We start from the raw sequence: 27,572 nt of genomic DNA on the forward strand, positions 1-27,572 counted from the left end.
GACTCGTTAATGCTTAAACTCTTAATCTCCTAAACTAAATAGAAAAAAAAAAATACTATAAACAAATATTTTTCTAAATGAAATAGAAAATAATAACGATTAAGAAAAATGATCTCTTTATAAACTTGTTCTTGAGTTCAAAATGTTCTTGTCTTCATATCGTGAATATCTAATAAAAAGTCTCTTACTCTTTAAATGCTTGGCCTTTTAGCATTTTGTTTTTGTTTTTTTTGTTTGTCTTCTACGTGATTAGTTTTGGCTTTGATGGGTAATACATTTGAGTTTTTTATATATTTTTTTAAAGTTGATTTTTAAATCTTTTTTAAAATTGATTTTTTTTTTTAGTTTCAATGGAGAATTCTGTCTTCCTGTTTCTCATTTACTGCAGCAGAAATACATGTATTTATATAACATCTATAACTCTATTTTAGGACAGTTTTATAATTGCTATTAATTATACATAAATAGATATTACTATCAGATTCTATTTCTATAGAAAAAGATATTTGTCTATTTTTATATCCTATAAATCAGGTCTAATGAATCTTAATTTTACTAGAATCTTCAACATTCCCTTTTCTGAATGTGCAACGTTTATGCCAAGAAAATATTTCAGCTTTTCCAATTCTTTGATTTTTAATTATGCAGCAAGTTTTTTTTCTTAATATATCCCTTTCAATAAGATCATCACCTGTTATTATAATGTCATATGCATAAACAATCAAAACAGTAACTCCAACAGAGTATGATCTCCTTAACTTTGTCGATATCCTATTGAGATCATGATTTTTGTGAACCTTTTGAACTAGGCTCTAGGTGATTGTTTTAAGCTATAAAATGCCTTTTTTAGTCTGCAAACCTGGTTTAGAGAACAAAAGTGGTTGAATCTTGGTGATGGATCCATAAAAACCTCCTTTTCTAACTCTCCATGTAAGAAAGTATTCTTTAAATCATATTGTTGGACACACCATCTAAAATTAGCTGATAAAAAAAATAAAATTTTGAATGGTGTTCATCTTAGCAACTGGAGCCAATGTCTTTTGATAGTCCATCCCAAATGTTTGTGTATATCCCTTTGCGATAGTTTAGTTTTATACTGCTCTAGGCTACCATCAACCTTATATTTCCAAGCATAAACCCACTTACACCCCCATTGTTTTTTTTCTTTCGGTAACTTAACTATTTTCCACATTTGATTCTTCTCTAGTGCATTCATCTCCTCTCTCATGATAATTTTCCAATTCTCATTTTCTAAAGCCTCATGTAAGGTTTTTGGAATAGGTATGATGCTTATTTTTTTAGAGAAAAATTCTATGTGATGGTGAGAAATTTTTGAAGGATATAAATTTAGTTATACGATATATGGGGTATTTAGTGCATTCTCTTACTCCTTTTCTAATAGTAATTGACTAATCAAGATCATTAATATCAGGTCCAGATAAAGATGGATGATAAAGTTCAATACCTTGCTTAGGTTTAGATTCTTGAGCTTGCAAGAGTGTTTGGACAGGCTGTATCCTCCTTTTATATATCTGAAAAGGTCGGACAACAATAGTTTCAGGCTATAAAGATTTATTTACAGGATTTGGAGATTCAAACGAAGGTGAAATGAAGGGAGGTTGTGGCTGCTGAGCTGGGATTTGGAATGAAAAGATATGAAAGTCATTATTCTTATTTTTATCTTCTATGTAAAATGTCCTCCCCTTGAAGATACGAATTATTAAAATAAGATTGTTTCTCATTAAAAGTGACGTCTTGACACAAAATTTTCTTTGAGGATGAATAATAGCATTTGTAACCTTTTTGTGTGGTGGAATATCCTATGAAAACACATTTGAGGGCTCTAGGATCAAGTTCACTTCATTGATGTTTATGAATGTGAACATAGGTGACACACCTAAAAATCCTTGTAGGGATTTTAGAATAAAAATTATTCTTTGGAAAGAATTTTGACAAATAGTTTAAGGGATTTTTAAAACCAATAACTCCTGAAAGTGTTCGATTTATCAAATAAGTAGAAGTTAAAACAACTTCTCCCCAAAATTGTTTTGGAACTTAGTTTTGGAAAAATAATGCTCAATTAATTTTAAGAAGATGCCTATTCTTTCTGTCTACTAACCCATTTTGTTGGGGGTATTAAGACAATATGATTGATGAATAATCCCTTCTTTTTTGAAATATGGTGATAAAATTTGATTAAAGTAATCCCTAGCATTATCGGTTCTAATACCTTTAATGCTAACCCTAAATTGATTTTTTTTTTATCATATTTGTAAAAATTAAAAAGATATGTCTCACATCATATTTTCTTTTAAGAAGGTAAATCCAAGTCATTCCGGTGCAATCATCGATAAACATCACAAATCCTTTTGCTCCTAAAATATTAGGAATTTTATATGATCCTTATATATTAGAGTGAATTATAGTAAATGGAGACAAAGATCTTGAATCACTTAAAGAAAAAGATATTTTATGGTGCTTTACAAACTCATAAATTTTACAATGAATTTGTTCAACATCAAGATTTTTAAATAAAGCTAGAAACATTTTCTTAAGAGTTTTAAAGGAGGGATGCCCTAAACGACGATAATGATTCCATATATTATCTTTATTAGAATTGACTGAAATGAAGGATCGAGGAAAAGGGTTACTATTGCTGCTTTGCATTCGAAGTACGTACAACCCATCCTTGACTTTAGCTTGCCCAATCATCCTTCCCATAACTAGGTCTTGAAATATGAAGTGATCAAAAAAGAAAGTTGCACTACAAATTAGGTCCTTGATTATTTTATGGATAGATAACAAATTGGCAGCAAGATTAGGAACATGTAACATTTTTTTAAGAGAGAGTAAGGGACTAAGAGAGATGTTCCTTGGCCTGAACTGTGGTTAAAGATCCATCAACCACTGTGATTTTCTTACTGTTAGGATAAGGTTGGTAAGATATGAAAGAACCTGCACAATAGGTCATGTGGTCTGTTGCACCCAAGTCAATGACCCAGGTGCTAGAATAACCTTTATTTGAGGCACTAAAAACATGAGAAATTGAAATTTTACCATTTTGAGCTAAAAAGCATGACCCAGATGGTTTCTCTATCGAGTTGAGTAAGGTTCTTAAGCGTTCAATCTATTCTTTATTGAGCCCTCCCACTTCTAGTGTGTTGAATTCATGGACTTACTCTTTAGAATTTGTCGAGTGTGCCTGTCCTTTTGACTGGTTCCATTTGTATCCTCCATTTCGCCATATCCTTGGTGGTTTTCCATAGAGTTTCTAGCATGACTATTTTGTATGGCTTGTTTTCTTACAGTTATTATAGAACTGGTCATCTTTAGAGGTTTTTTTCCCTTTTATTCTTTACCATTTCTGCAATATTCATGGCATCACTTGGGTTCTTGCTATTGATTATCATCATAGCTGACCCTTTGATATTAGGGACATCAAGCATCACGATTCTCCTCCTTTCTTCAGCCTTTATCAATGATAACATCTCATTGAGTGAAAGAAAAGATTCTTTTCGAAGTATTTAGACTCACACTTGGTCAAACTCTATATTGAGTCTTGCAAGAAATTTAAAGATCCTCTCTCTCTTTCCATATAATTCTTTAGAATTATAGCATATTCACTGCACTGCATCTTAAAATCTTGATAATAATCTAACTCCAACCAGAAACATTTCATAGTATTGTAATATTCAATAACCATCATAGTACCTTGTTTGGCACTGAGAGCTTCATCTTAATCTCATATATTAACGCAACATCCTTCACTTTGGAATAAGTTTTTCTCACTACTTCCCAAATATCCTTTGTTGTGGCTAGGAACATGTAAGGACCACAAACCTTTGACATCATAGTTTTATAGCCACAATATAATCATGGAGTCTTTTTCATCCTAAAGTGTGAACTTTAGTTCTTTTGGACTAGGAGGACTGTCAATCAAATGGTTGATCTTTCCCTTCTCTTTCAGAAAAGTTTTCACTATTTATAACCACTTCAAATAGTTTATTCCATTCAGCCGATATAACAATTGTAAATTCTGGAGTTCTCTTGATGTTTGGCTGATTTGTGTTTCTTTTATGGTGTTTTCAGACATGATTAAGAACTAAACAAGTTTACTAGGTTAGACAACAAGAAATGGCAGGGTAGGGTAGGAAAATAAAGTATTTTTTTTAGAGCTTTGATCCTGACTCTGATACAATATGGAGAATTCTTGTCTTCATGTTTCTCATTTACTACAATAGAAATACATATATATATATATATACACACACACACACACACACACAACATCTATAAGTCTATTTTAGGACAGTTCCATAATTGTTATTAACTACACATAAATAGACATTACTAACAAATCCTATTTCTATAGAAAAAGATATCTGACTTTTTGTTTTTACATCCTATAAATCAGGTCCAATCAATCTTAATTGTACTATAATCTTCAACATTTTCTTCCTTCAACATTCGATTTATTGGGAATTGGTCTTTATGCTTTTTTTTTTCTCTTTCCTTTCTACGAGGTTATCTCAATCCTATGCCCAGGATTACAGGGTTAGCGGGTTAACCCAAGTTGACTGAAATTTTTTTCTGTGCTTTTTATTTTTTTTAGGTTCTCCCTTTAATATTGAGTTGTTTAATAATCGAGCTTCATAATTTTTTTTTTATCAATTTGTTTATTATCATTGTATTTTGTTTTATTCGTATTATTTAGATTATTCAAGTTTGTTAAACTCAATCAAGTTAATAACTTAAGTCTTGATTTTTTTTTTGCTTTTTTTAGGAATGCTTGTGCGCTATAACATCTTTTTTTTCCATGTCAAAACAAAATTCAGACTAGCCTATGGTGTAGCGCGAGCCTCCTATCTGGTTCGTCATGTCTTTGAAACAGGTTCTCAAAATTAACTATGGATCCGAGATCACTCTTCTCACAATCACCAGGGTTCCTCACCTTTGTCATCTAACAATTTAATCTTGCAATTTGTCTATATATATAATCCATTACCAACTCATGAACACCTCTTTTAAATTCTGCAATCTGTCTCTACATGTCTTCTATCACCGGTTTTTGAATGTTTTTTTCACGAGGGGGAATCTCTTCATCCCCTCATACATAAGCACATCCTATACTGCCACCTCTTTTAGCTATGATTATTCCAACACACAACAAGCAAATAAACACTAGAATCGTTGAACTGCGATACTAACTAATGCAAATAAAAACAACATACTAGAAAATAACAAACTAGAAAGATAAAATTGAAGCCGAATGAGGTTGTCACATAAAACTCTAATTCATATTTTTATTACTATATAAATAACTCATATGTAGTCTGGATTTTTAAGAGGTATACAACTCCTTAAATAAATTAAAAAACCAACCAAAACAAACTAGAAATCATAAAATAATAATGACTAAGAAAAATATTCTCTCCCTGGATATCCCCCGCGACCTGTGTAAGTGATTCATTTGGGCATGTTTTTGAGCAATTTGATGAACCGAGACAGAGGTTATGGTCTTGTACATTGCATTTCTACCTACTTCGCTTGCCTTATATTCAGTTCATCTTTCTTGGATAATCCGAATTGATCGCATGACTTTGATGCCCATCCAAAACTTAAATGAGAAACACGCCTAATCCGAGTTGATCGCATGGCTTTGATGCCCATCCAAAACTTAAATGAGAAGCACACCTTTCTTACTGTCATTTGAGTACTATGAATTCCATTATATTTCCATCTTTTTGCACCGTCATTTTTGTTTTGTTTTTATGCAGAACGGTATGATTAATTTCCAACTAAAGTTTTTGAAGACAATACTTTCCTGCTCTAGCCTGCAAGCTGCTCTTGGCATCTTGCTATGCTAAGGCAAGCATAAAGATGTCATTGTTTTGTTTTATATGAACATTTTACCTTGCCTTCTCATACTTGTCGGGAACAAAATGTGAAGTCTGTCCACATGATGTCTGCCTAAGCAAAGCAAATCCTTAATTTTATATAAGCGTCAATGCCGTGTTCTAACACAGCTTGCTAAAGAGTGGAAGGCCTTTATATATATATATCAAGAATAGACTTATCACAAGTAAAGATGGGAGAGAGTGGTGTCCCAACAATAGATCTGCAAGAGTTTCCAGGACAGTATGAGAAACTGAGAAGAGCATGTGAAGAGTGGGGCTGTTTCAGGCTCGTGAATCACAATATCTCTTTGGCCCTCATGGCAGATATGAAGAGGGTTGTGAGATCATTGTTAGACCTGCCCTTCGATGTGAAAAAGCGCAACTTAGATGTCATATCTGGGAGTGGCTACATGGCACCAAGCCAAGTCAACCCTCTTTACGAGGCTTTGGGACTTTATGATATGGGGTCTTCACAGGCTGTGGAAACTTTCTGCTCCCAATTGGATGCCTCTTCTTACCAAAGGTAATTTTTTCCTTTCATTTGTCTTGAATTTGTACCACTCTTCACTTCATTTTCATTAAGTTTCTTAAAGCTGAAAACAATTGGCTGTTGGAAGGTAAAATGAGAACTATCATCATTATTACTGGAGAAGGCATTCTGAAAATCAATCTTATGATAGAAAATCCTTAGAATCAGTAGATTGAACCCTTATGATGGAGTGAGATGTGCTACATCACTTTGGATGCTAGTATTGACAAGACAGCTCCACTTCCTTTTTGGGTTATCTTGTAGCCTCTCTGAATGGGGGCCAATTGCTCTTATCTTGAACTAAAATGTTTAGAAATCTTTTCAAACTTCTGGCTACAAGGAGTTTCAGCAGCAAATTCTTACTGAAATGAACTTGGTTTCTTTAATGTCATTTCTACACATTATATTCTATTTTTTATTTGCAATTGTTGTTGCCAGAGAAGTTATAGAGATGTATGCCAAGGCAATTCATGGGGTGGCCAAGGATGTAGCTCGAAAGTTGGCTGAAAGTTTAGGGTTAAGTGGTGATTTTTTTGAGTCATGGGTTTGCCAGTTCAGGATCAACAAGTACAACTTCACCCCTGAAACTATAGGCTCCTCTGGAGTCCAAATACATACAGATTCTGGGTTCCTGACTATCCTTCAAGATGATAAAAATGTTGGAGGGCTTGAAGTGATGAACCCGTCTGGTGTGTATGTAGCTGTTGATCCGGTGCCAGGCACCCTCCTGATCAATCTTGGAGACATTGCTAAGGTAATGATAGAGTTCCTGTATCTGTTTACCTTTTCATTAGTAGTAAATCGGCTTCTTAGTTCTTAAGCTGCTGCTTGTTGATGTCACAAAGGCATGGAGCAATGGGAGGTTTCGTAACGTGCAGCATCGAGTGCAATGCAAGGAAGCTACAATTCGGATTTCAATTGCTTCATTCCTGCTGGCTTCCGATGAGGAAGTGGAAGCTCCGCCGGAACTTGTGGACTCTGAACACCCTCGTCTCTATGTCCCTTTCACTTATGAAGATTACAGAAAGCTGAGACTTACCACAAAATTGCAGGCTGGTGAAGCCCTTGAACTTAAACGTATCAAGTCCTAAAAAATAAAGGAGCAAGCAATTTGCAGCCTGAAGAACTGCTGCACTTGCCAGTAACACAAAATAAATTGGAATGACTATCATTTTAGCTTTACCTTTCTAGTTTGGTAAAGAAGGGATCTCTTAGATTTTGACATTACCTGAACTGAATGTCATGATTTCAAGCAAACTAAGTAATACAAGTATGCTTGATTCTCCATAGATTTGCAATGTTCCTGTGTTTGAACAGAAAAGAGAGAGGATTTTATCTCAAGAATTTTATAAACAAGAAAGTATTGTTCGACATCATACAATGTTTTTGTTAGCTCTCAACATGGAAGTGCTCTGAAAATTGCAGCCTAAGCAACATGTGCTGGGTTTCTCTCTGTCTGAACAACCAAACTTCTGAAGAAGAATTGGTTTAGACAACTTAGAACACATTTACTGCATTGATCTTCAGATTAAGGAAATGAGGAAGAGGTTTTGGAGAAGCATTTGCAAGTTGATCTTAAGAAGACACTAGATTATTTATCGGTTCTTCTATTATGCAGGTTGGATGAAATTTTTTTAAAACATTTCAAAAAATTTAGGTATTGTTAATGTATTTTCAAGAAAAAAAATCATGCAGGGATTTATCTAATGTGACCCGATTTATTTTACAAATTCAAAAACAACCTAAACAATTAGAAAAAAAACATAATTTGAATAAAAAAAAATCAAGGCTAACATTTTTTTAAAAAAATATTGAGACAAAAACATATTGGATCGATCTGGATCAACTTAGGTCAACATGTAAAATTTACGACTCAGATTATGAGATCGTAATAACCTCATAGAAAATAAATAAATAAAATATATTGAAACTAACTCAATTAACCTAATGTTGAAGAATGAAATTGAAAAAAAAAATCGATAAAAAAAGGATAAAAAACTTGAGTCAACCCAGATTAACCTGTTGAACTTGGATCATGAGACTAGAATAACCCAATAGAAAGCAAATCAAAATAAATTATGAAACTCAATTTCCAATCAATCCAATATTGAAGGATGAAATTGAAAATAAATAATTAAAAAAGAACAAAAACGACCCGGGGCAATCCACATAACCCTTGACTCTAGCCAGAGATTAAAATAACCTTGTAGAAAACAAATCAATATATAAAATTTAATTCTCAATTAATCTATGCATTAAAGATAAAATTAAAAAGAAAAACCTAATCACAAAAGATATCTCAACAAAATAAGTTAACGGGGTTAATTCGTGAAAAAAAAAAACAATGATTTTGTTAATTAATTAATTAATAAGAGCAACATTAATAGCACCACATTCTACTTGATCTTTGATATGCACACAATTGTTGAAAGGAAAAGGTTGAAAAAAAAAAAACTGCTAGTTACAAATAGTAAAAAAGTAACTTAAAAAAGAAAAGCTTTGAACATAATAATTCAAGTGCATCTATTATGGCAAAAATGTGCACGCAAAAATTTGGCCAATTATGTGAATTAATCGGCTGCTTTGACTGATAATCGTTAATACCTCGGAAATTTGTGGGGTTGTTGCGAAATAATCAACAGCAAATCGGCGAGTATTATCCGTGAAGGGAGTAGTTAATCGGGAGGGATGTCAAAAAATCGGAAATTGCTCGGCAGCATGTGAAAACTTGGTATTTGACCGTGAAATAACCGTAAAACAATCGGGTCTGGGATTTTAACCGGAGATCTTTAGATAAAATCGGCAATTCAATCGGAGAGAAAAGAATCGGCGATGAATGGACAATTCAATTCAAGCACCCAGAAAAATCGCCAATTAATCGGGAGCGAAAGATCAGCTAAGAATTTATATTCACCCTAGTAACCCATTAAACACATAACTTCGGTTATGAATTTTATTGGGTTAAATTATTTTTTTATCTTATTATATAATAAAAAATATAAATATTAATTCATAATTAATTTAATATTAAATAAAAAAATAAAAAAAAATAAAAAAAATAGATTAGACGCACGAGATAAAAAAAATATTGCCAGCAAAAACTCTTGAACCCGCAACCTTCACGATGTCAGCGTCATACGTTAGCCAAGTGAGCCGCAAATAAAAACAGTATATCATGCTTAGAAAACTATATGAATATGACTCACTATTCACGCTCATCCTATTTTATTATATTTATAATTGTGTTTGACTTGACTTTAAGAACATATAAAACTCAATACAAATCTTGAATGAAAGACAAGTTAACATGAATTTGAAAATAATAACTAACTAAGGAGAAAGATCATGTTCATCTATGAATTTGATTGAGTTCTGGTTTTATTCACAGTAAGTGATCTTGTTGTAAGAAACTATCAGTTCCCAGTATACTGTAACTGATGCAAATAGTCAGCATTGCCTTCTGACTTTCTCTCTACTTCCCTGCATGCTTTCACGGCAAATTACTTGTTCTTTTTACCTCTTTCAATCTGATTTAACCCCCTTTTTTTTGTCATTGTTGGAAGGGGAGAGCGAGTGATAATGGGGAAAAAAACAATTTAATTTTGTGGATAATATCAAGCAACATTGGATTTGCCCCTTTCCTCTCTCTTTCGATTAACCAACAGAGATCCAAAGTCATTGAATCTCACGGTTCAATGTTTGAACAGTCAAAGTCTGACCCTTCAAAGCCAAAGCATCCAAACCAGAACACAAAGTCATTGAAGATCACATGAAGGAAAAGAAAATTAAGCCAAAGCATCCAAACCAGAACACAAAGTCAAAGCAATCAAGTGTCCAACACTCAGGGTCAGCCTGGATTATAATTTCGGAGGTAAATCTGCATCAATCCCAAAATTTTTTTAAAAATTCAATCAATAAATTCATAATGATTTATTAAAAAAATCACATTATTCTCCCCTTAATAGTTATTAACCGTTGTCACTTAATTGTATAGCTGTAAAATATCGCTCGATCCAGATTAAGAAAAATAAAATGAAAAACTATGGCTGACTTAGTTAAAAATTCAAGTTTATCAACATATTTAATTGATTTAAGCTTGAACACTCGTGTCTTATTACCCTTGACTTTGTGGTTTGGATGCATTGGCTAGATTTTCTTTTCCATGTGATCTTCGAGGGTCAGACTCGTGCTTGTTTGAGAGTGTGGTTATGATTGCTTTTTAAAATATTTTTCATGCTAAAATACATTAAAATGATATATTTTTTTATTTTTTAAAAATTATTTTTGAAATCAACATGTCAAAACGATCCAAAATATATATAAAAATTAATTTTTAATAACAAAAAAATTAAATTTTTATGGAACGGGGTGTAAACGATGCCGAATTAGTACAACTTGACTGTTCAAACATTGAATTGTGAGGGTCAATGAATTTGGATCTCTGTTGGTTAATTGAAACAAAGCGAGGAAAAGGGCAAATCCAGTGTTGCTTGATTATCCACAAAATATTGGTGGAAATAAGGAAGAAAATTCTTACAATTCTGTGGATTAAATTTTTTTTTTTTTTACACAATTACTCGGTCTCCCCTTCCAACAATGACCAAAAAAAAGAAGAAAAAAAAGGGGTCAATCAAATTGAAAGAGGCAAAAAGAACAAGTAATTTGCAGTATTGAAATCTTAGATGCTTCCCTTTTGTTGCCAAGAAATGTGAAGAGAAAAGAAGAAGAAGAAATAAAAGGATGATTTAGAAATGGCACTTTGCAGCTTCTAGACAGGTCTCACAGGAGAGTCCGTGTATCCTTCACTTTCCCTGCTGATGTATTGAGGGGTCCAACCAGATGTAATGGGAGTTGTCCCAGCTGAACTAGCGTCGAAGTCGATGCTGCCGTCGTATGCTGGCCATACGAATGCTGGCTTGAAAGGAGGGACGCGCGGCGCTGGCACTGACCCGGATACTATTTGAAAGATGGCCTGTGTTTTAGGCCTTTCGTTTGCTATCGGATGGGAACATGCTAGTCCGAGTAGCAGCAGCCTCTGTGCTTCCTCAGCAACATAGTCATTGTTCAGCCTTTCGTCCACAGCTTCTAGTATACGCCCTTCGCGATGTAGTGACCAGACCCAGTCCACCAAGAATTGGAATCCTCCAATCTTGGTCCATGGACGCTGACCGCACACTACCTCTAGAACTACTGCACCGAAGCCATAGACATCAGACTCGGGGGTGGCCTTGCCAGTGTGAAAGCATTCTGGTGCGATGTAGCCCAAGGTTCCAGGCACTCCCTCTAGCTCAGCATAGGATGTCTTCTCATTCTCCAATGCACGAGCCAGACCGAAGTCACCTAATCGAGCATTGAACTCAGAATCCAGCATGATATTACTAGCCTTGAGGTCGCGATGCACCACTGTCTGATCATATTCCTTATGGAGGTAGTGCAGAGCTGATGCTACACCTGATATGATCTTGTACCTTAAGTTCCACCCTAGGATGGTATTCTCCTCATCTTCATGGAATAGGTGATTGTCCAAACTCCCGTTTGGCATGTAGTCATACACTAGAAGCAACATCCCATTCTTGTGGCACCAGCCTAGTTAATGAATTTCAAGATTATTATCAGAAACCATTTTAATTAAGATCCACATTATACTGAAGTATGAACATGGATTGAGCAGTAAGACTGTTGCATTGAAGATTTAGAGCCAAATTGGCTATGCAACCCATGAAAGTGACACGCACACTACCATTTACTTGGTCATGGATGTGGCAATGTGGGTAGTTGGTCCTTTCAAATTTCCAAATTCCAGTTATGTAGCTCTACATTTTAGACTCTTTGAAAGCAAAATCTTTGGTTTCTTTTTTTTTCACTCTTACTCAAAAAAAGGATGCCAAATCATGTTCACACGAGCATTTCTTAAGATTTTAGCAACATGATTAAATTAGATATAGCTATTGACAGCCTTTTCTTTTCAAAAGTGTGATCCACTTGAAAAAATGAACGTTAAAAGAATTTAAAAAGAAAAAAAGAAACCAATAATTAAATGTTACAGATGATCAAAACAAAAGCAGAAAAGGTAAATTACAAGGAGAATGATCTGCCAACAAACATCACGAGTCTCTACCGAGTTTCATCAAAAGATTTACCAACAGCCCTATTGCTACACTTCTGTGATGAAATCAACAATTGTAGGCCTACCTAACAAACAGAATGTTTAAAAAAGGGTTGTTCAAAATTTGAACAGTTCCAAACCAGGCACATGCCAAGTTGTAAGACAACATTTTGCACCAGCATGTGCTAAGATTCCTTCTTGGAACTTGGCTACAGTGAAAACCTTGTAATTCGCAAACCCTTTTTGTTATTCTCAATATCAAGCTATATTTTCAAAACAATTGAGTATTTTCACTTTCAAGATGTAAAAAAATGTTCACCAGGACAAAGAAAATGATATGATCTAGACTTTGTATGGACACGTGGTAAAACGTAAAAGGAGAAACAAAGAGAGGTAGATGTGAAATATAGCAAGAGAGAAGAAAACTTACCGAGTAACCGGACTAGATGTTTATGGCGGAGACGGTTAATGACAGTAAGCTCAGACAGGAAATCATCCTGACCCTTGATGTTGTCTCTAGAGAACTTTTTGACAGCAACTTGGATGTTCTCTTTTGGCAGCACACCTTTGTAGACCACACCAAATCCACCTTGACCAAGCTTATGCTTCTCATCGAAATTGTTGGTGGCCTTCTTCAGATCCTTGAACGGGAACTCCCTCGGCATTCCGGGCAAGCTCTGAAGGGCACGTAACAGCTTAGGGTCCGATGCTGCCCTCTTCTTGTGGAGATAGTAGACCAAACTTCCTACCCCTATCAGCAGAAATGAAAATAGAGCAACCCCAATTCCTACACAGATCTTTATCAGCTTCTTGTTATCTCTACCACTACCATTTACAACCGGATCAGATAGCATCTCTACTGTCAGGTTCCACTTGAGGACACAATTGAGTTGGAAATTGCTGCCTGTGGATGCAGCAAAACCGAAGTAAGATTTCGGTCTGACATGTTCCTTGAGGTTAAGTTCTGCGGCGAGAGTCGGCGTGGCAGGCTTGCCTTTTCCTTCCTCCACCATATACACTTCCATTCTTTTACTGTTCCCATAATAATGAACCCAAACCATATGATTCCTGCCTCCCACAGGGGCAATTTCAATGCCCAAGTTGACAAGGGGAACGGTTTTCCGAGAAATGACACTGTGGATATTAAGGCCCATGTGGTTATCATCAGGATCAAATTCCTGCTTCACAGTATCAAGCTCAATGGCAACTATGCCATTGGAGGGATTGTTGTCAGTAGTCGAGTTGGTCAGACCAAGATACTGCCCGTTACTATTCTCCGGGAGCTCAAGGTCCGGAGCTATGAGAAAGGCAAACCCTTCTCCAGGTATGGAGTTGTTAAGCCGAAAGATGTTAATAAGAAAAGAACTATTGAAAGAAGCCACCCTTGCGCCGCCAACCCCATCATCCTCCCAGAGGGTAAAGGACTTATTGAGCATTACCCTGCCGGACCTGTTCGCAAGAGTGAAGTTGCCATTGATAGAATCAGGAGTAATCTGAAGGGCACTGTTGCTGATTGTGGCGGGTTCTTCTACTTCAAAGATGCCATAGTAAGTTTCGTTAAATGGACCATATTCTTGGTGGAAAGGTTGCAAGTCTTGAGCTTGAGAGAAAGCAAAAATCAGGAAAGAAATGATGATAGCAATGCTTGCTTGAAGATCCATGAAAATGGCTTGGCTGCCGCTGCTTCCTTGCTTGCTCCAGCTCAAGAAAACAAAATTTGGAGACCACCTGTATTTTTTAAAGAAAATTTTCTCGTAGATTGTATAGCATCTAGACAGGAACTTTCATATGAGGCTCAATAATTCAATAATAAAAAATTAATTAAAGCAAGATTACTCCAACGCGTTAGAACTTCCTTTTGAAGCAGCTATGCATGGACTTTGTCGCTTTCTGTCTTTTTTTATTTATTTGTTTGTCTGTTTTTTTAACATGATGATTATCACAATCATGTAATCTTTTTTGTACATTAAGATGAAATCCATTTTTCTTTTTATTTGCTATCACTATACCAAGATCATAAAATTAATTTATACAAGTTGTATTTATTTTTTTTACAAATCTAAAATTAAATATCGGATAACTAAGAAAAAAAAATCACCTTTTCCTTCTATGAATTTTTTTTTTAGCAAGGGTATTTTTTAACCATATTTTTTTTATATATAAAATTAGCGTTTAGTTATTATTTCAAGATAGAAAAAAAAAAGAATAATAGAAATATATATATTTTCCTATCTTTTTTTTTAAAATGACTTAAATTTATTCCAAAACTTATTGTAATCTGTATTAGAAAAATCCCTTTTATATGTTCTATGAATTGCTTATTTCCCTCTCATTTGCTTGAATTAATCATGGACCGTGACAAAAAGCCAATTGATACCTCTCAATACCTCACTCACTCTAGATCATGATTTTCATTTTCATGATGTGTTCTTACTTGGATTACATGAACAGATGGATGTCTTGTGCATTGGATCTCTCAAACCCTCTACTTAATTAATGAAGAAAACTCTCAACATGTGAAAATATAAGATGTATTATAGTAATTTTCAAAGAACAAACCACAACTAGCCCATATGCTAATTGTGGACATGCAAGGAATTTATGGCTCTACTGTCTATCTTTGTTTCTTCTTTCTCAAGACTAATCAAGCACTATCTAAACATTTCTTTAATTGTTCTAATTATTTTGAGGAGTGAGTTGTATGTTAGCAGCAAAGCATGATTGCTTCACCTTATGAAATAATTTGCAAGCAAAACACTTAACAATTCTTGGCATCACCAACAAAATGAGGCATAAGTGGTAGTTTGATGGTAGAATTGCAAGTTCTTAAACTTGGAAGACTGGTTTGAAAAGGCATCAAAAGTTGAGGGATCATTCTTAAACTGAGTATCTTAAACTTCTTGTAATGATGCTGATTTTGACCAAGTTGTATAGAGAAACTCCCCTTGATATAAAATTATGCAACTCTCCTCTATCTTACATCACAAGATGATGAGAAAAATTATATTGAAAACCAAAGTCGCCAGCCTAGTCTCAATTTGCCATCTTCTTTTGGTGCCAAAGCAATCTTGATTCCCTTTGTGGCATTTCTCTTTACAGATAATGAGCTGCTTTGTAAAGGGAACCGAGTAAATGCATAGCACTTGAGTCATGTGTGGACACACAATAAACTATACAAATGTTTTTATTATTTTATTTTAGATTTGAAATTGGAAATATAATATGGAAAACAAAACAACTCATCGCATCTCTCAAGTCTCCAAGAGTATATAGAGAATTTATGCATGTAAGAATTGTTTGCAGCATTTGATCTATATGAATGGAGATGAGCCTTCTATTGTCTAAAATGGAATATATATATATATATATATATATATATATATATATATATATTCCAGTGCATGTCACACTGTAGGGCTAATGTCAAAGAATCTGTTTTTTTTCTCACCTTGGACTTGGTAATTGTATTCGTTTTATATTCCACAATTCTATCATGTTTCGAAAATTGAAGTGATGTTAATCACCCCTTGCATTCAAACGTAAAACACATGACGGCGGCTTGGCATAACTTCTACGGTACTTCTTTAGTTAATATTTTTTTAATGTTTTTTATAATTTTAATGTACCAATCCAAGACTTTAATCCAAGTTATTCTTTTCAACTCAAACTAGACTCTAGATTCCATGTTAACAGATAGCTTGGTTAGCTCACCAAATCAGACAAGTTTTATAGTAGCTGGCTGTAAGGCCTAGTCTTAAAAATTTACTGTTTCCATAAACAGTGCTTGGTGCATTTAAAAGCTGAGCTGCAGAGTAGGACATGTCTTCATAGGGTGTTAATGGCATCCAAGGAGATACCAATCAGACCACCTGTCTTTCCAGAACGAATGGTGAAACTGAGAGGGCAATATATGATTTTGTCTTCATGGGGTATTACTGGCATCCAAGGAGATACCAATCAGACCACCTCTACCAGCTGTCTTTCCAGAATGAATGATGAATCTGAGGGGAGGACACTATCCCAGGAAATATCATGTACTGTTTTGTTTTTAATTATATGTCATTGCTTAATCCTATGAATGGGTGGTGCTCAAACATTAAAGGCAAATAGATATCAAGCTAAGCTAAGAAAAAAATTGAAAATTATTCTATTTTACTCTACAAAATGTACAGATGGAATGTACAAGCGATCCAGGATTTTCTCCATTTTTGTTCTGTCATGGAGGAAGGCTGGACAATGTTGAAGGAAGGAGGGGGAAGGCAATGCTGTGGTTGATGAAAAGCACACTAGGGATATTGCATGCCCTTATGCACAGACAAGCTCTCTTGGTCGTAACTATCACCATGACAGCCACCACTGCCACTGCTATCGATAATGTCATCCATAGATACTGCTTGCATTCAAGCATTTCTTGACAAAATTTCTATGCACAAACAAACAGGAGCTTTTCCACTATACAATTGTACCGATTCTGACAGTAGATTTAGATGAACAAATTTCTTCCTAAGGAATCTTGTTTCCGGCGAGGAGCACAAGCTTTGCTCAACTCGTTGAAGGAAATAATTCTGGGTTTAATAAGCTAATCTGCGTGCATGATTTAGTATCTTGATCTTGGAAGCTCCCCTATATTCTCACAAGCGCTCCTCTTTACATGATATTACTTCGATGTAGAACATATCCACTGCCTAGTCTACGTTCTTTACCTTGTGCAATCGTAGACAACAAAATCTGTAACAATTCCTTTGCATCGTTCATGGATGCCAATTCCAAGTTTGTAAGGGAAAGTGGAAGAGAAGTTCGATTGTTCCAGCTCTTTGTTCGTGTCAGAACCCCTTTTTTTGACTGGTGCTGGTTCTGCTTCAGTAAGGCATCTGAACGGGTTCCAACAATATGTACCACCTCTTCCACGGCATCAACATGGATGACACTGTCCAAACTAATTTCTGACTCTACTAACCACTCCGGGTCAATGGGAACACCTCGAAATTCAGGCTTTCCTAAATCTACCAAACCAGGAGAGCTAACAGTCAACACGAGTCTCTCAGTGACAACAACAAATTTACCAGCTTGTTTAAGGGATTTGCATATCACTAAAACTTCATTCTTGAGATACAAGCCATCATCAGCCTCCATAAGCACTGAAGTTCCAACTGCTTCTTCCAAAGAGTAAGGCCTCAGAGGAAGTTCTCTACTTAGAGGCCTAGGCAGCCGGACCCTATAGCATTGAGGTCCCATTTGGTACAGCCGACTTCGGTTTCTGATACTCTGTGCAGTTTTTCCAGTAACCTCAAGAATACTAGCAGCTGGTCTTGCCACAAGCCCTGCAACCCCAAAGGCAATTCCTGTGCAAAAGAAATTGCAGCAAGCAAGCACTGTAAATGTTTTACAATAAAAACAAGGCAAACTACATTCCCTAGAGAACATATACATGATTCAGTGAATTGGTTTGACACTGAAGTTGAACTGATCTCAGCAACTTCTTGATTTTAATAACACCGAACCAAACAATTCAAAAAATTCATCACGAGGAGGTTAGTTTGGTCAGCCTGCTTTTCAATTTGAACAACTTTATACCAGAGTCTGCACGTCGTTGATGTCTGAGCAGCAGATAATTATAACAATGATACTCGCCATGTTAAAAACAGTTGAAATTTAAAGCATAATTGCCATGCATTACCTGAGAGGACACCTGGAAGACCATGTTTCTCAGCTTCTTTTATTGGAGATTGAAGGAGACCTGTTAGCCCCTGGATTCAACAAGCATATCACTAAAAATTTTGTTCATCATTTCACTTCTTTCTTTTCTTTTCTTTTTTGTTTTTATTTTTATATATCCTTGAAAAGAGAAGCATTAGTACTAAGCATTCATAAAATTTTGAACCAATGTGCGTGCAATATACATTAAGTATCGAAGTTTCACCTAGGAAGGTCCACCCAATATTAACAATAAATGGTAAGTTCTGTGTAAATCCATTTAAAAAAAAAATGCAAGAGTGACTACTTTTGAATGGAGTTCAATGTGTTTGTTATCAATGCAAAAATTTAAGCTTTTATTTTTCTCAGTTCTGATGGACATGGAGAATTCCATGATAAAATTTGGTCTGGTAATGTCAATTGACAATTTGTTTGAATAGCTACCATGAAGACAATTACGAGTTTTATCACACAATATACCTCAAGGACTTCATTTATCACACCTTTACTGTGTGAAGCTGCACCTTTCTGTTGCTTTTCCATTCTTGCAACGGACTGGTCATCAAATGTGAATGCAACAATACCCTATGAGCAATCAATTGTTCTGTCAGTAAATTTAATCCATGCAATGATTTGCTTTGATACTAGCAGGGGTAGAATTACCTTTTGAGCTGCTTTACTGAACTGGGTGGCAGCATCACTTAAAGCATAGACTGTGTTACTTACAAGACTAGTGGTACCTTGTGCCATGCCAGTTATCAGTCCAGTGGGGCTCTGTAAAAGCAATAGCCAAATATCAACACAAGGATGCACAGTGTAATCTTCAAGCAATTTGTAAAGCTTTATACCTGCAAAAAGCTTCTGGCAGGAACAGATAAAAAGTCTCTTATGCCAAGGCCTAAACTCCTTGCAAATCCCATTGGGTTACCAATAACACCCGCAGAACCAAACACCTGCATATTGCAGAATTATAAGGAAAGCGGACAGAATGATATTAAGTTATGGCAACATGGTAGGCTGTAAAGCTACCAAATGAAAAAAACTGATATAAAATTATAATTGATCTTAACAATAATAGAGTGAAATCATGTCTGACAGAGTCAGGCAGAAATTGTGTAGAAAAATTGTTCACTTTTGACAAACCAACAAAACCATTTTACACCGTTTACCTTGTACATCTCATGAAGAAGTTGACGAGTGTAATGCCGGATGAGGATATCCTGCATGGACTCCCAACTAGCCATCTGATGTTCAATTCTGAATTGTTTGAGATGAATTCGAGCTCCCTCAACATCAGCAAGAGCCATAAGTCCTCTCTGTTGTTAATAGCAAATAGCATAACCATATTTTTAATAGCAAATGTGCTTGAAAGAAAAACATACTAAAATTTATAAAACTGGCCGAAACCAATGCCTTATGCCACTTCGTTCAAACATCCATTCATTTACAGTCAACTTAAATAACATTAAGAATGTTTCACAATAAATCTTAAATGGAAGGACAAAAAGATCACTTACATGAATAAGAGATTCTCCTGATGTAAGAATTCCATTTCTCAGCATCCATGGAGAACTAGAAAAGCTGTGCACAGAATATATTGTGGTTTTAGTCAGTACACCATAGATTGGGAGCGGAGCTGAAGTAAAAGCAAGTGTAGTTTGCGACTCGCCTCAAAGTAAACTTGACGGGGGCCAAATCAAACAGTTCTACATAGATCTTCTTCTGTCTTCCATCCAAAAAGGAAATATGTTGCCAGGGGGCTCCAATTGGAACTACTGGAGGTAGTGCTGCACTATTAATTTGACTCTTGCTCAATGAAGATAAGTTGATTCCAAGCAGCTGGCTGTCTATTGTTTTGAAGTATTCACGAGTTTGAGCATGAATGAAACCCCCATCACATAGAAGAGGTGGGTGTTTGGGATCTGAAAATGGCAAGACATTGCTCTGGAACCTTGAAGAAACAGCTTTATAGAAGTCAAGCAATCTTAATATAACTTCTTGATCAAGCTCAAGGCGGAAATTTGCCACTCTGCAAATTCAACTGATTTTAATAAGAATCAGAATAAAAAAAGCCCGACAATTCAAACAAATTTGATGGGATGACAGGCACCTTAAGCTTATATACTCGAATGAAACCAAGGAGATGTCTTTCTTCCTCCAAGTTGCTACAGCGAGTGATAGTATAGGCTCACGAGATCTTTGCAATACTCTATCACTCTTTGATTTAGCAATGTCATCCTTGACTCTCTGGCCCTCTGTGCTGCCTCGGTATTCTTGATTGAAGGACAGAATAACAGGATATGGTGTTGTTTGCAACTGGTTATCTATTTGCAATGACGAGATTTGAAATGAAATCTTTTGTTGATCCAAACTTTGAAGAAGATTAAGGCTAATATTCTGTGCACAGGCAAAGAGCAGTTCCTAACAAAGAAAGAAAGAGGCCTTGAAAACTTTTTCAGCATGTGTGAGTTAGTTGTCAAAACATATGTTCATTGTCCATTACCTGTGGAAAGGAATTAATCAAGCAGATACCAATATATGGAATAGTGACCGAGAATTTCTCCTTGTAATAAAATACATCTTTCTGTTTCTGTTCATGTTTAGTTTTTTCTCGGAACCATGGAGGTGATGGATCTTTAACATCTTTCAAAACATGGAAACTTGAATCAACAATACCGAGCACCTGAAGCAGAAGAAAACGGTTATTGCACTATAAAATGCATATGCATTGTATTAGCAAAACTATGAATGACAAACCTTTATTGCTCCCTCAGCATGGACAGATAAGAGCAACGTTCTTTCCGGCTTCTGAAAACAAAAACTGAAAAATCAAGTTCATGTTTTTTGAAAGCAAAAACTTGTGAAATAAAGCAACTTATCAGACGGCTATCAACAAGCAAACCTACAAGGCCAGATAACAACCATGAACATATATCCTGCATAATTATCTTTTCCAGTACTGTAGTCCAACAACAAAGCTTTCATAGATTATAAATCACTTCTTTCTCTAATCTAGATTGATTGTTCATCTCCCTCTCTTTTCTTTTACAGAAGGTTTATCAGATTCTTCGTAAAAAAAATCTCTTGTAAGCTTAGGAGAGGTCTGCACAAAACTGAGTTTTCCAGAGAATTCTGCAAATGGGGCCTTAGGGCTTGATCCCTAGGTAGCCCCACCCCATTTTCTTAATTGTTACCTAAGAAAATCTTGAAGGCCACCCTCTGCTAAAGAAGTAAAAAGAACGAAGATACTATAACAGCACAATTAATGTGGCCAAACAACAATGATTTAATATCATGACACATGCAGGTAGAAGTAAATTTCCTCTCACCCTGGTAGGAAGAAATTATTCTTCCGAGATAAGAATGGTTTATTTGTAACTGGGGGCTGCCATGAGAGGGCTGATGCAACCCCTTGTATAGAATTCGGTAGGGTATATTTTGTCTTCTAAGACTTTTTGTAAAAGTGATTTTTTCTGCCTGTTGCTTTCGTTGTTCTTATTTTAAACAGAAGATAATTTTGCTGTGACAGTATTACTTAGTTTTGGACTTTACTTCTGCTGTTTACTATTCTGTCCACAATGCAACTTGCATTGCAAAGTAATACAAAAAAAAAAAGACTGAATGATAACATCATTCCAAATCAGTATTTGTGCTGTCTAGGACTCAGTAAATAAGGTCTAAAAGGGCATACCTCAGCAGTTGCCTTCAATTGCACTGGTATGTACTCTTTCAGATCATCAAGAGCATAGGACCCAATGACACGCTGTCCAGGAACCTTGCATGTTTCAATTAAAAAAATCAGTACTACGCAACCCATAAGCATCTATCATTATTTTTCTTCAGGGTAAGGAGAACATACCTCAACAGTGAGACGATGGGGAAAACAGGGTTCATCCCATGCATATGGGCAAGAAGTGTAAGGGTGAATGACTGTGTCAAAATTTTCACATTTTTGTTGGTAAACCCGTAACCTCTGCAAAGGAGAAGTGCAATAAAAAACTGCTACCAGATTATATAACAAGAACATGTTCGGTTTCTATATTTTTTCTTTTCCATAAAAGTTCTATTAAGAAGAAAATGCACGGTCAAACTGGAGAATAAGACATTCTCCAAACTTAAATGAAAAATCCAAAATCGACCATCACAACAATAAAGCATTTTAATGAAAAGTGGTCTGATACAATAGTAGGTGGAAGACACATATCTGCAGCTATAGAAAACCTAACACTAACTATTGAGTCACATAATGCAAGCAGCACCACAGAAGCCAAAAGAATCTATCAAAATAAACAAGGAAACATGCGGCCAGACAAGTAAAAGGTCACATGATAGATAAAAATATATTAGCTCCAGAATTTCTTCCAAATTTTGAAATTGCTCCCACTAATAAAGTTAATGTAATTATTTTTTCTTTCAGTTGCATAAACTTGAAAATTGCATTCATATATTACTTTGCAAAAGCAAGTGCCTTCGGGCCAAACACCTATTGCATTTGATACGGTCAAGATATTAATGAGCCAACTACCCACTACTAACCTCCTTCGAGAAATTATCAATTCTGTATGGCATAAAACCCGTATCATCATCAGACAAGAGAATCAAGTTCGTCCCAGAATTCCCATGGAGGCTTCCAATGATCTTTTCATCTTTAACGGAAACATTAGCATTCTGTACCTCCACCCTTATCATTCTTAGCACCCCAGCATTATTCCGCATTTTCACTTGTGTATCACCTAGATGATCTGGCAAGAAACTGCCTGACCACTCCCATCCCGGTTCATCAAAACATATGGAAACTAATAACTCCCTGCAGCAGGTTGCAGATGGAATAAGTAAAAGGTGAGAGAAGAGATAGAGAATGAAAACAAATTATATAATATAGAGTTGACACACTTCATATGCAAACTAGCTAAAGAAAGAATCATATATCAAGATTTTCAGACTCATTTTACCAGGTAAATAATATTGAGTGATAAATTTACCACAGAAAGCATGAAGGATAGAGAAGAACTCAGAATGACTTTATGAGACTGGAAAGCTGCTTTTAGCAAATTTCAGAACAAAATGCAACCTAAGGCACCGAATTCAATCCATTATAACAGCATTTCTTTATCTTTCTCTAATTTGCTAAAGTTGCAAACAGTATGTTTCCTTCTAGTTCTGCTTAACCTGAAACTCTAGGATATTAGGATGCTACTCACTTACCCATCTATAGTTTCATCAACTCAACTAAAATTGGTTATCAGATATTTGTGTACTACACCTCAAATTATGCTCAATCACTTCACTGAAGTTTACATAATATGAATTAAAGCTTAATAAATCAGCAGCCCATACAACCAAGGATTTACCCTTGTTTCAACAAATAGATCCGTAGCTGCTCATCACAGTCATCAAGCATTTTCATTTTTTTTACCATGTGTAGCAAAAGACATGTAAAGACTTAGAAAATATCTATTGAAAATGAATTTCCCTCTATATGCTCAAAAGGTAAATTGCTTTTTTCCATTGTAAGGATGTACTTGATATCTAGGAGTATGATATCGGAAATTTGATTTGAAGTTCATGAATAAGGTTCACACATTTTCCACTCAATTAATTTTTCTTCTTCGCATAAGAATAACATGCAAATAATTTCTTTCAATGCATGAAATATTTTAAATAACTTTTAGAGCATTTGAAGTTGTACTTAATAGATGTGGTGGTGTGGGTTTCAACAGTTTTTTCTTTGCTCTATCACCCTTATTTCTTCAGTTTGCAACAACCATTCAACCAAACTCTACTATGCTACACCAAGTTTTAATCACAAACAAGGAAGGGCTGGCAGCCAGCCTTCATCCACTCTGCCCAGTCAAAAATCATATTTTGTGTGAGATGTCGCAGAAAAGTAGTGGCTAGTGTTACCATAAACACCTTAACCACCTTGTTGCAGTACAGAATTGGACTCTTTAATCTCTGGTCCAAAAGCAACCACAAAGAAAAAGATCTTGTTCCATAGCATGTTTGGCCATAGACCCAAATTTCAATCACCGGACCAAGTACGAACATAAAAATACAGTATTGTTTTTATTAAGACTTAACACAACTTGAAACTAGGAATTAGGCAGCTATATACCTGCTAAATAGCTTGAAGGTGTTCATACTTTTGCCACAAGTTTAGAAATAATGATGAAATTGTCTTGTTCACAAAAAAAAAATGATTTTTATGACTTAATTAAATTAAAGATAACAGCAACGTGCAGGTGAATAGAAAAGATAAGACTACCTCGTTGTGTCTTTCCAGTGAAGATGGTGATGCTGTCCAATTCCTAAACGAACTGAATAATCAGTTCCTTTCTGCTTATAACATATTTTTTTGCTGCAGACATTGCTAATGATATATCTGCAGGATGATGAAAATATGAATAACAGAAATAAGCACCTTAAACCATAAGAATCATGACTTATGAGCGTGTTTTGTCTTTTTACAACAAAGGCAAAATTATTACCTGGGCTGGAAAGCAATAGCTTGGGTTCGCCCAGCGAATGATCCAGCAACATCACTAGAAGTCACGGATATTATCAGTGCAGAATTTGATGATGATTGTGGAACAAAAACAGTGCTTGAACCACTTGGTGGAATGAGAAGAAACGGTCTTGACCATGTGGAATGGGAAGCATTTTCCATGACAAATTCATGCCTACTTACTCTTACCATAATTTCATTAGCAGAAGAAACACCATGGGGAGAATACATGCATGCTTTAACCTCTCCACGTCCAGTATCAATTGAGTCAGTACTTGAACACTTGTCAAAAGAAGCCTTTTGACAAACTAAATCATGCTTGTCTGATTGCTCTTGCAAAGGTCCAGAGGAACTAGATAAAATCAGAGGTTTGCTAATAACTCTCCCAAGATGCGAAGTAGCATCCCTCCTGGACAAAAGAACGTTATTTTTAGAAGAAGAACTCCCTGAACTGATAATATGAGGAGCTCTCAAATGTGAATCCTGGTCAAAAGATAAATGGCTAAGACCATCTTTCCTGCCTTGAAGGCATTCATCTTCAACCAAAACATAACAAGATGGGATAGTACAATGACTTCCTTTCATTTCTGAATTGCATTCTGAAATATTGAGTGGAAAACCAGTGCAATTATATAACAAAAAGGGGACATAAATGAATAGTTCTCGTGCACCAGAGAATGCATCCATCATCTTTTCCACTGTAACACATAGCAGACCTAAAACAGCATTACACAAAAGTGGTTAGAAAAATTGTTCAACCACACAATTCCTCAAGAGTAGACAAAACAGAAAGCATATCCCACCATCAGATGAATCAGAATCAAAGGAAACGGTATCAGTTAAAGAGAACTTGGTTCCACTGAACTTCGCCATTGTACAGAATGTTTCTGCACGTGGAAACTTCAAAGTCGAAGGTCTGAATCCATGAATACAGAATTCCATTCCTAAGTCGTATGAAGGATCTATATGATGGAAAGAAGTTTCCAACTGAAAAAGAAGAAAACAAACATCACATTGTAAGTGATGGAACCACCTTTAGACATCAATAAATCATGAAAAATGAACAGAACTCCAAACAACCAGCTGAAGACTCATCCATGGTTTCAAATATCAGCTCTTACTATTGCATGAGAGCATCACATGACAGATTCTTAGACCATAGAAGGTTTCTAACCCATTATGCAATGGTTGCTGTAAGTAACAAATTCACGCATGCAGCAGCCATGACTGTTACATCAACAACCAGGATAGCCCATAAAGTGTGGCCTAAAATTAGAACCATGGATTCATCTAACTAAAGTACTCCACAAACCTCTGAGAGCAACACGGTACGAGTAACCCCACCACTCTCGATTGCCAAAGATACTTCATCTGGAAGATAATTGATCACTACTAATGGAGCACTTAAGGTTACTTGATGAATAAAACGATTACTAGACTTCTTCTGATCACCATCGAAACTTTCAAATGATTGCCTCAAAGTGTTATATGATCCTTTCTTCAGCTTTTTAGATGAAGGCAAGCTAAAACTGTGAACCGATATGCAACAGCGAAAGGGATCACTGCTTGGATGAGATGGATAACAAACAAAAGATCTAAGAAATCCAATCTTGCTTTCGTGTGAAAGAATGTTAGAAATGTCATGTACTTCACTCCACAAGTACGAATTTCCAAGCGGACGCCAGCGCATTCGACCAGCTTCAGCCAAATGCAAAGGCAATGGAAACTCCTGGTCTGGATAAATTGGATCTAAGACCTGTAAAAACAAAAGTAGCTATGATGTCAAAATTAAAGTAACATGTAGATGTCCATGACAAGACTAGTATGCCAATTTTAAGAAAAAATTGCATACCTTCGGGGATAGTCCAAAAGGAATGTCAAACCTCAACTCCAGTGGCACTGATGTTGCATTAGCAAGTATAACCTAAATCATCAAATGTAAAGATTGATTGATGAGTACTAAAGCTCTGACAAATACCAAGATTAAAAAATATTGGGGTTATCTCATTAGTATTATCTCATTAACTAATTTTTGTACGTACTGTTGAGTATAATCGTATTAACTTGGTGTAGCGTTGCACTGAAACATCAAAGACAACAGGAACAACAAAACCACCATCAGTATTGAATCTAGCATTCTCTTCAAGGTCCATATCATATTTTGAAACATTCCTCGTTTTCTCCATTTCTGTCCGCTTCAAAACCTTAGTAAAATCAACCTCAAAGTAGGTAAGTCCTACAAGATCCATTGAAATAGGAGGAGAAGGTAGAAACATCCCGTCAAGCTGAATGCTCATGAAGTGATGAACAGCTCCATTTGATTGCTTCTCACTGAGCCTGTCAGAAGACTGAGCAGGGCCACATCGAAACAATTGCTCCTCCAGAGTTTCATTAAGATAAATAGGAACAGAAGAACCTGGTTGGATAGATTTTGCGTCTTTCATTTCAGAGAAATCAAACTCATCTGCATTAACCAGCCCTTTGAAAACATGGTATCCAAGAGGCAAGGAAGTCAAATTTTGAAGCACATAGGGAGCATAACTCCCTTCATGTACATTTTCAGATAACTGGCTACTTGAGGATCTCTGGTTTTCAAATGGATCATTTGGTCCCAAATGCCAGGCATCGTTAACCATCTCAAGTGTCCTGAAAAAACACTTTTAAGGGACAAAAATTCATTAGGAAAATTAGTGCATTTTCAGAAAGAAAAAAAAAAACAGTATTTTGAGTTGCATACAGAAGGAAACATCAACATGATCAAACAAAAAGATCCATCTACACGTGCTCAGTAATACATTAGGAAAATTAGGTGGTAGACATAAGATTGTCAGGGTAAACTTT

The 27,572-nt window shown here is 35.6% G+C and overlaps 3 protein-coding genes across 3 annotated transcripts in view; 1 reads left to right on the top strand and 2 right to left on the bottom strand.

Annotated features, from left to right (window-relative positions):
* The first annotated feature begins 6,025 nt into the window (after window positions 1–6,025).
* Window positions 6,026–7,799, top strand: LOC7480362 (2-oxoglutarate-dependent dioxygenase DAO). Its single transcript, XM_002298957.3, has 3 exons — window positions 6,026–6,420; window positions 6,865–7,180; window positions 7,272–7,799. The coding sequence occupies exons 1-3, from the start codon at window positions 6,089–6,091 to the stop codon at window positions 7,515–7,517; spliced, it is 894 nt and encodes a 297-aa protein (XP_002298993.1). The 5' UTR covers window positions 6,026–6,088; the 3' UTR covers window positions 7,518–7,799.
* A 3,098-nt stretch (window positions 7,800–10,897) lies between these two features.
* On the bottom strand, window positions 10,898–14,349 carry LOC7480363 (probable L-type lectin-domain containing receptor kinase S.5). Its single transcript, XM_002300501.4, has 2 exons — window positions 12,963–14,349; window positions 10,898–12,012 (listed from the first exon to the last, which is right to left on the bottom strand). The coding sequence occupies exons 1-2, from the start codon at window positions 14,191–14,193 to the stop codon at window positions 11,195–11,197; spliced, it is 2,049 nt and encodes a 682-aa protein (XP_002300537.1). The 5' UTR covers window positions 14,194–14,349; the 3' UTR covers window positions 10,898–11,194.
* A 2,211-nt stretch (window positions 14,350–16,560) lies between these two features.
* LOC18096003 (uncharacterized) overlaps window positions 16,561–27,572 on the bottom strand; it is a 28,729-nt gene continuing 17,717 nt past the window's right edge. The window contains exons 29-48 of the mRNA XM_006370679.3: window positions 26,774–27,388; window positions 26,584–26,655; window positions 26,044–26,487; window positions 25,535–25,718; window positions 24,715–25,447; window positions 24,492–24,608; window positions 22,763–23,033; window positions 22,086–22,199; window positions 21,918–22,001; window positions 20,984–21,034; window positions 20,730–20,909; window positions 20,337–20,647; window positions 19,896–20,255; window positions 19,744–19,807; window positions 19,396–19,542; window positions 19,075–19,179; window positions 18,890–19,000; window positions 18,707–18,811; window positions 18,210–18,279; window positions 16,561–17,874 (exon numbers count right to left, since the gene is read on the bottom strand). Of these exons, the coding sequence (XP_006370741.3) occupies window positions 17,180–17,874; window positions 18,210–18,279; window positions 18,707–18,811; window positions 18,890–19,000; window positions 19,075–19,179; window positions 19,396–19,542; window positions 19,744–19,807; window positions 19,896–20,255; window positions 20,337–20,647; window positions 20,730–20,909; window positions 20,984–21,034; window positions 21,918–22,001; window positions 22,086–22,199; window positions 22,763–23,033; window positions 24,492–24,608; window positions 24,715–25,447; window positions 25,535–25,718; window positions 26,044–26,487; window positions 26,584–26,655; window positions 26,774–27,388 (4,833 nt within the window). The 3' untranslated portion in view covers window positions 16,561–17,179. The remainder of the gene's footprint in view (window positions 17,875–18,209; window positions 18,280–18,706; window positions 18,812–18,889; window positions 19,001–19,074; window positions 19,180–19,395; window positions 19,543–19,743; window positions 19,808–19,895; window positions 20,256–20,336; window positions 20,648–20,729; window positions 20,910–20,983; window positions 21,035–21,917; window positions 22,002–22,085; window positions 22,200–22,762; window positions 23,034–24,491; window positions 24,609–24,714; window positions 25,448–25,534; window positions 25,719–26,043; window positions 26,488–26,583; window positions 26,656–26,773; window positions 27,389–27,572) is intronic.

Source organism: Populus trichocarpa, chromosome 1, assembly GCF_000002775.5.
Source record: "Populus trichocarpa isolate Nisqually-1 chromosome 1, P.trichocarpa_v4.1, whole genome shotgun sequence".
Lineage (NCBI taxonomy): Eukaryota > Viridiplantae > Streptophyta > Magnoliopsida > Malpighiales > Salicaceae > Populus > Populus trichocarpa.

Bases quoted from the DNA above. Each gene is read 5' to 3' on its own strand.
- LOC7480363 (XM_002300501.4), bottom strand. From the start codon at position 14,193: ATGGATCTTCAAGCAAGCATTGCTATCATCATTTCTTTCCTGATTTTT. The intron at 12,013-12,962 runs GTAAGTTTTCTT...TTCATTAACTAG, and splicing joins ACATCTAGTCCGGTTACTCG to GCTGGTGCCACAAGAATGGG.
- LOC7480362 (XM_002298957.3), top strand. From the start codon at position 6,089: ATGGGAGAGAGTGGTGTCCCAACAATAGATCTGCAAGAGTTTCCAGGA. The intron at 6,421-6,864 runs GTAATTTTTTCC...TGTTGTTGCCAG, and splicing joins GATGCCTCTTCTTACCAAAG to AGAAGTTATAGAGATGTATG. The intron at 7,181-7,271 runs GTAATGATAGAG...GATGTCACAAAG, and splicing joins ATCTTGGAGACATTGCTAAG to GCATGGAGCAATGGGAGGTT.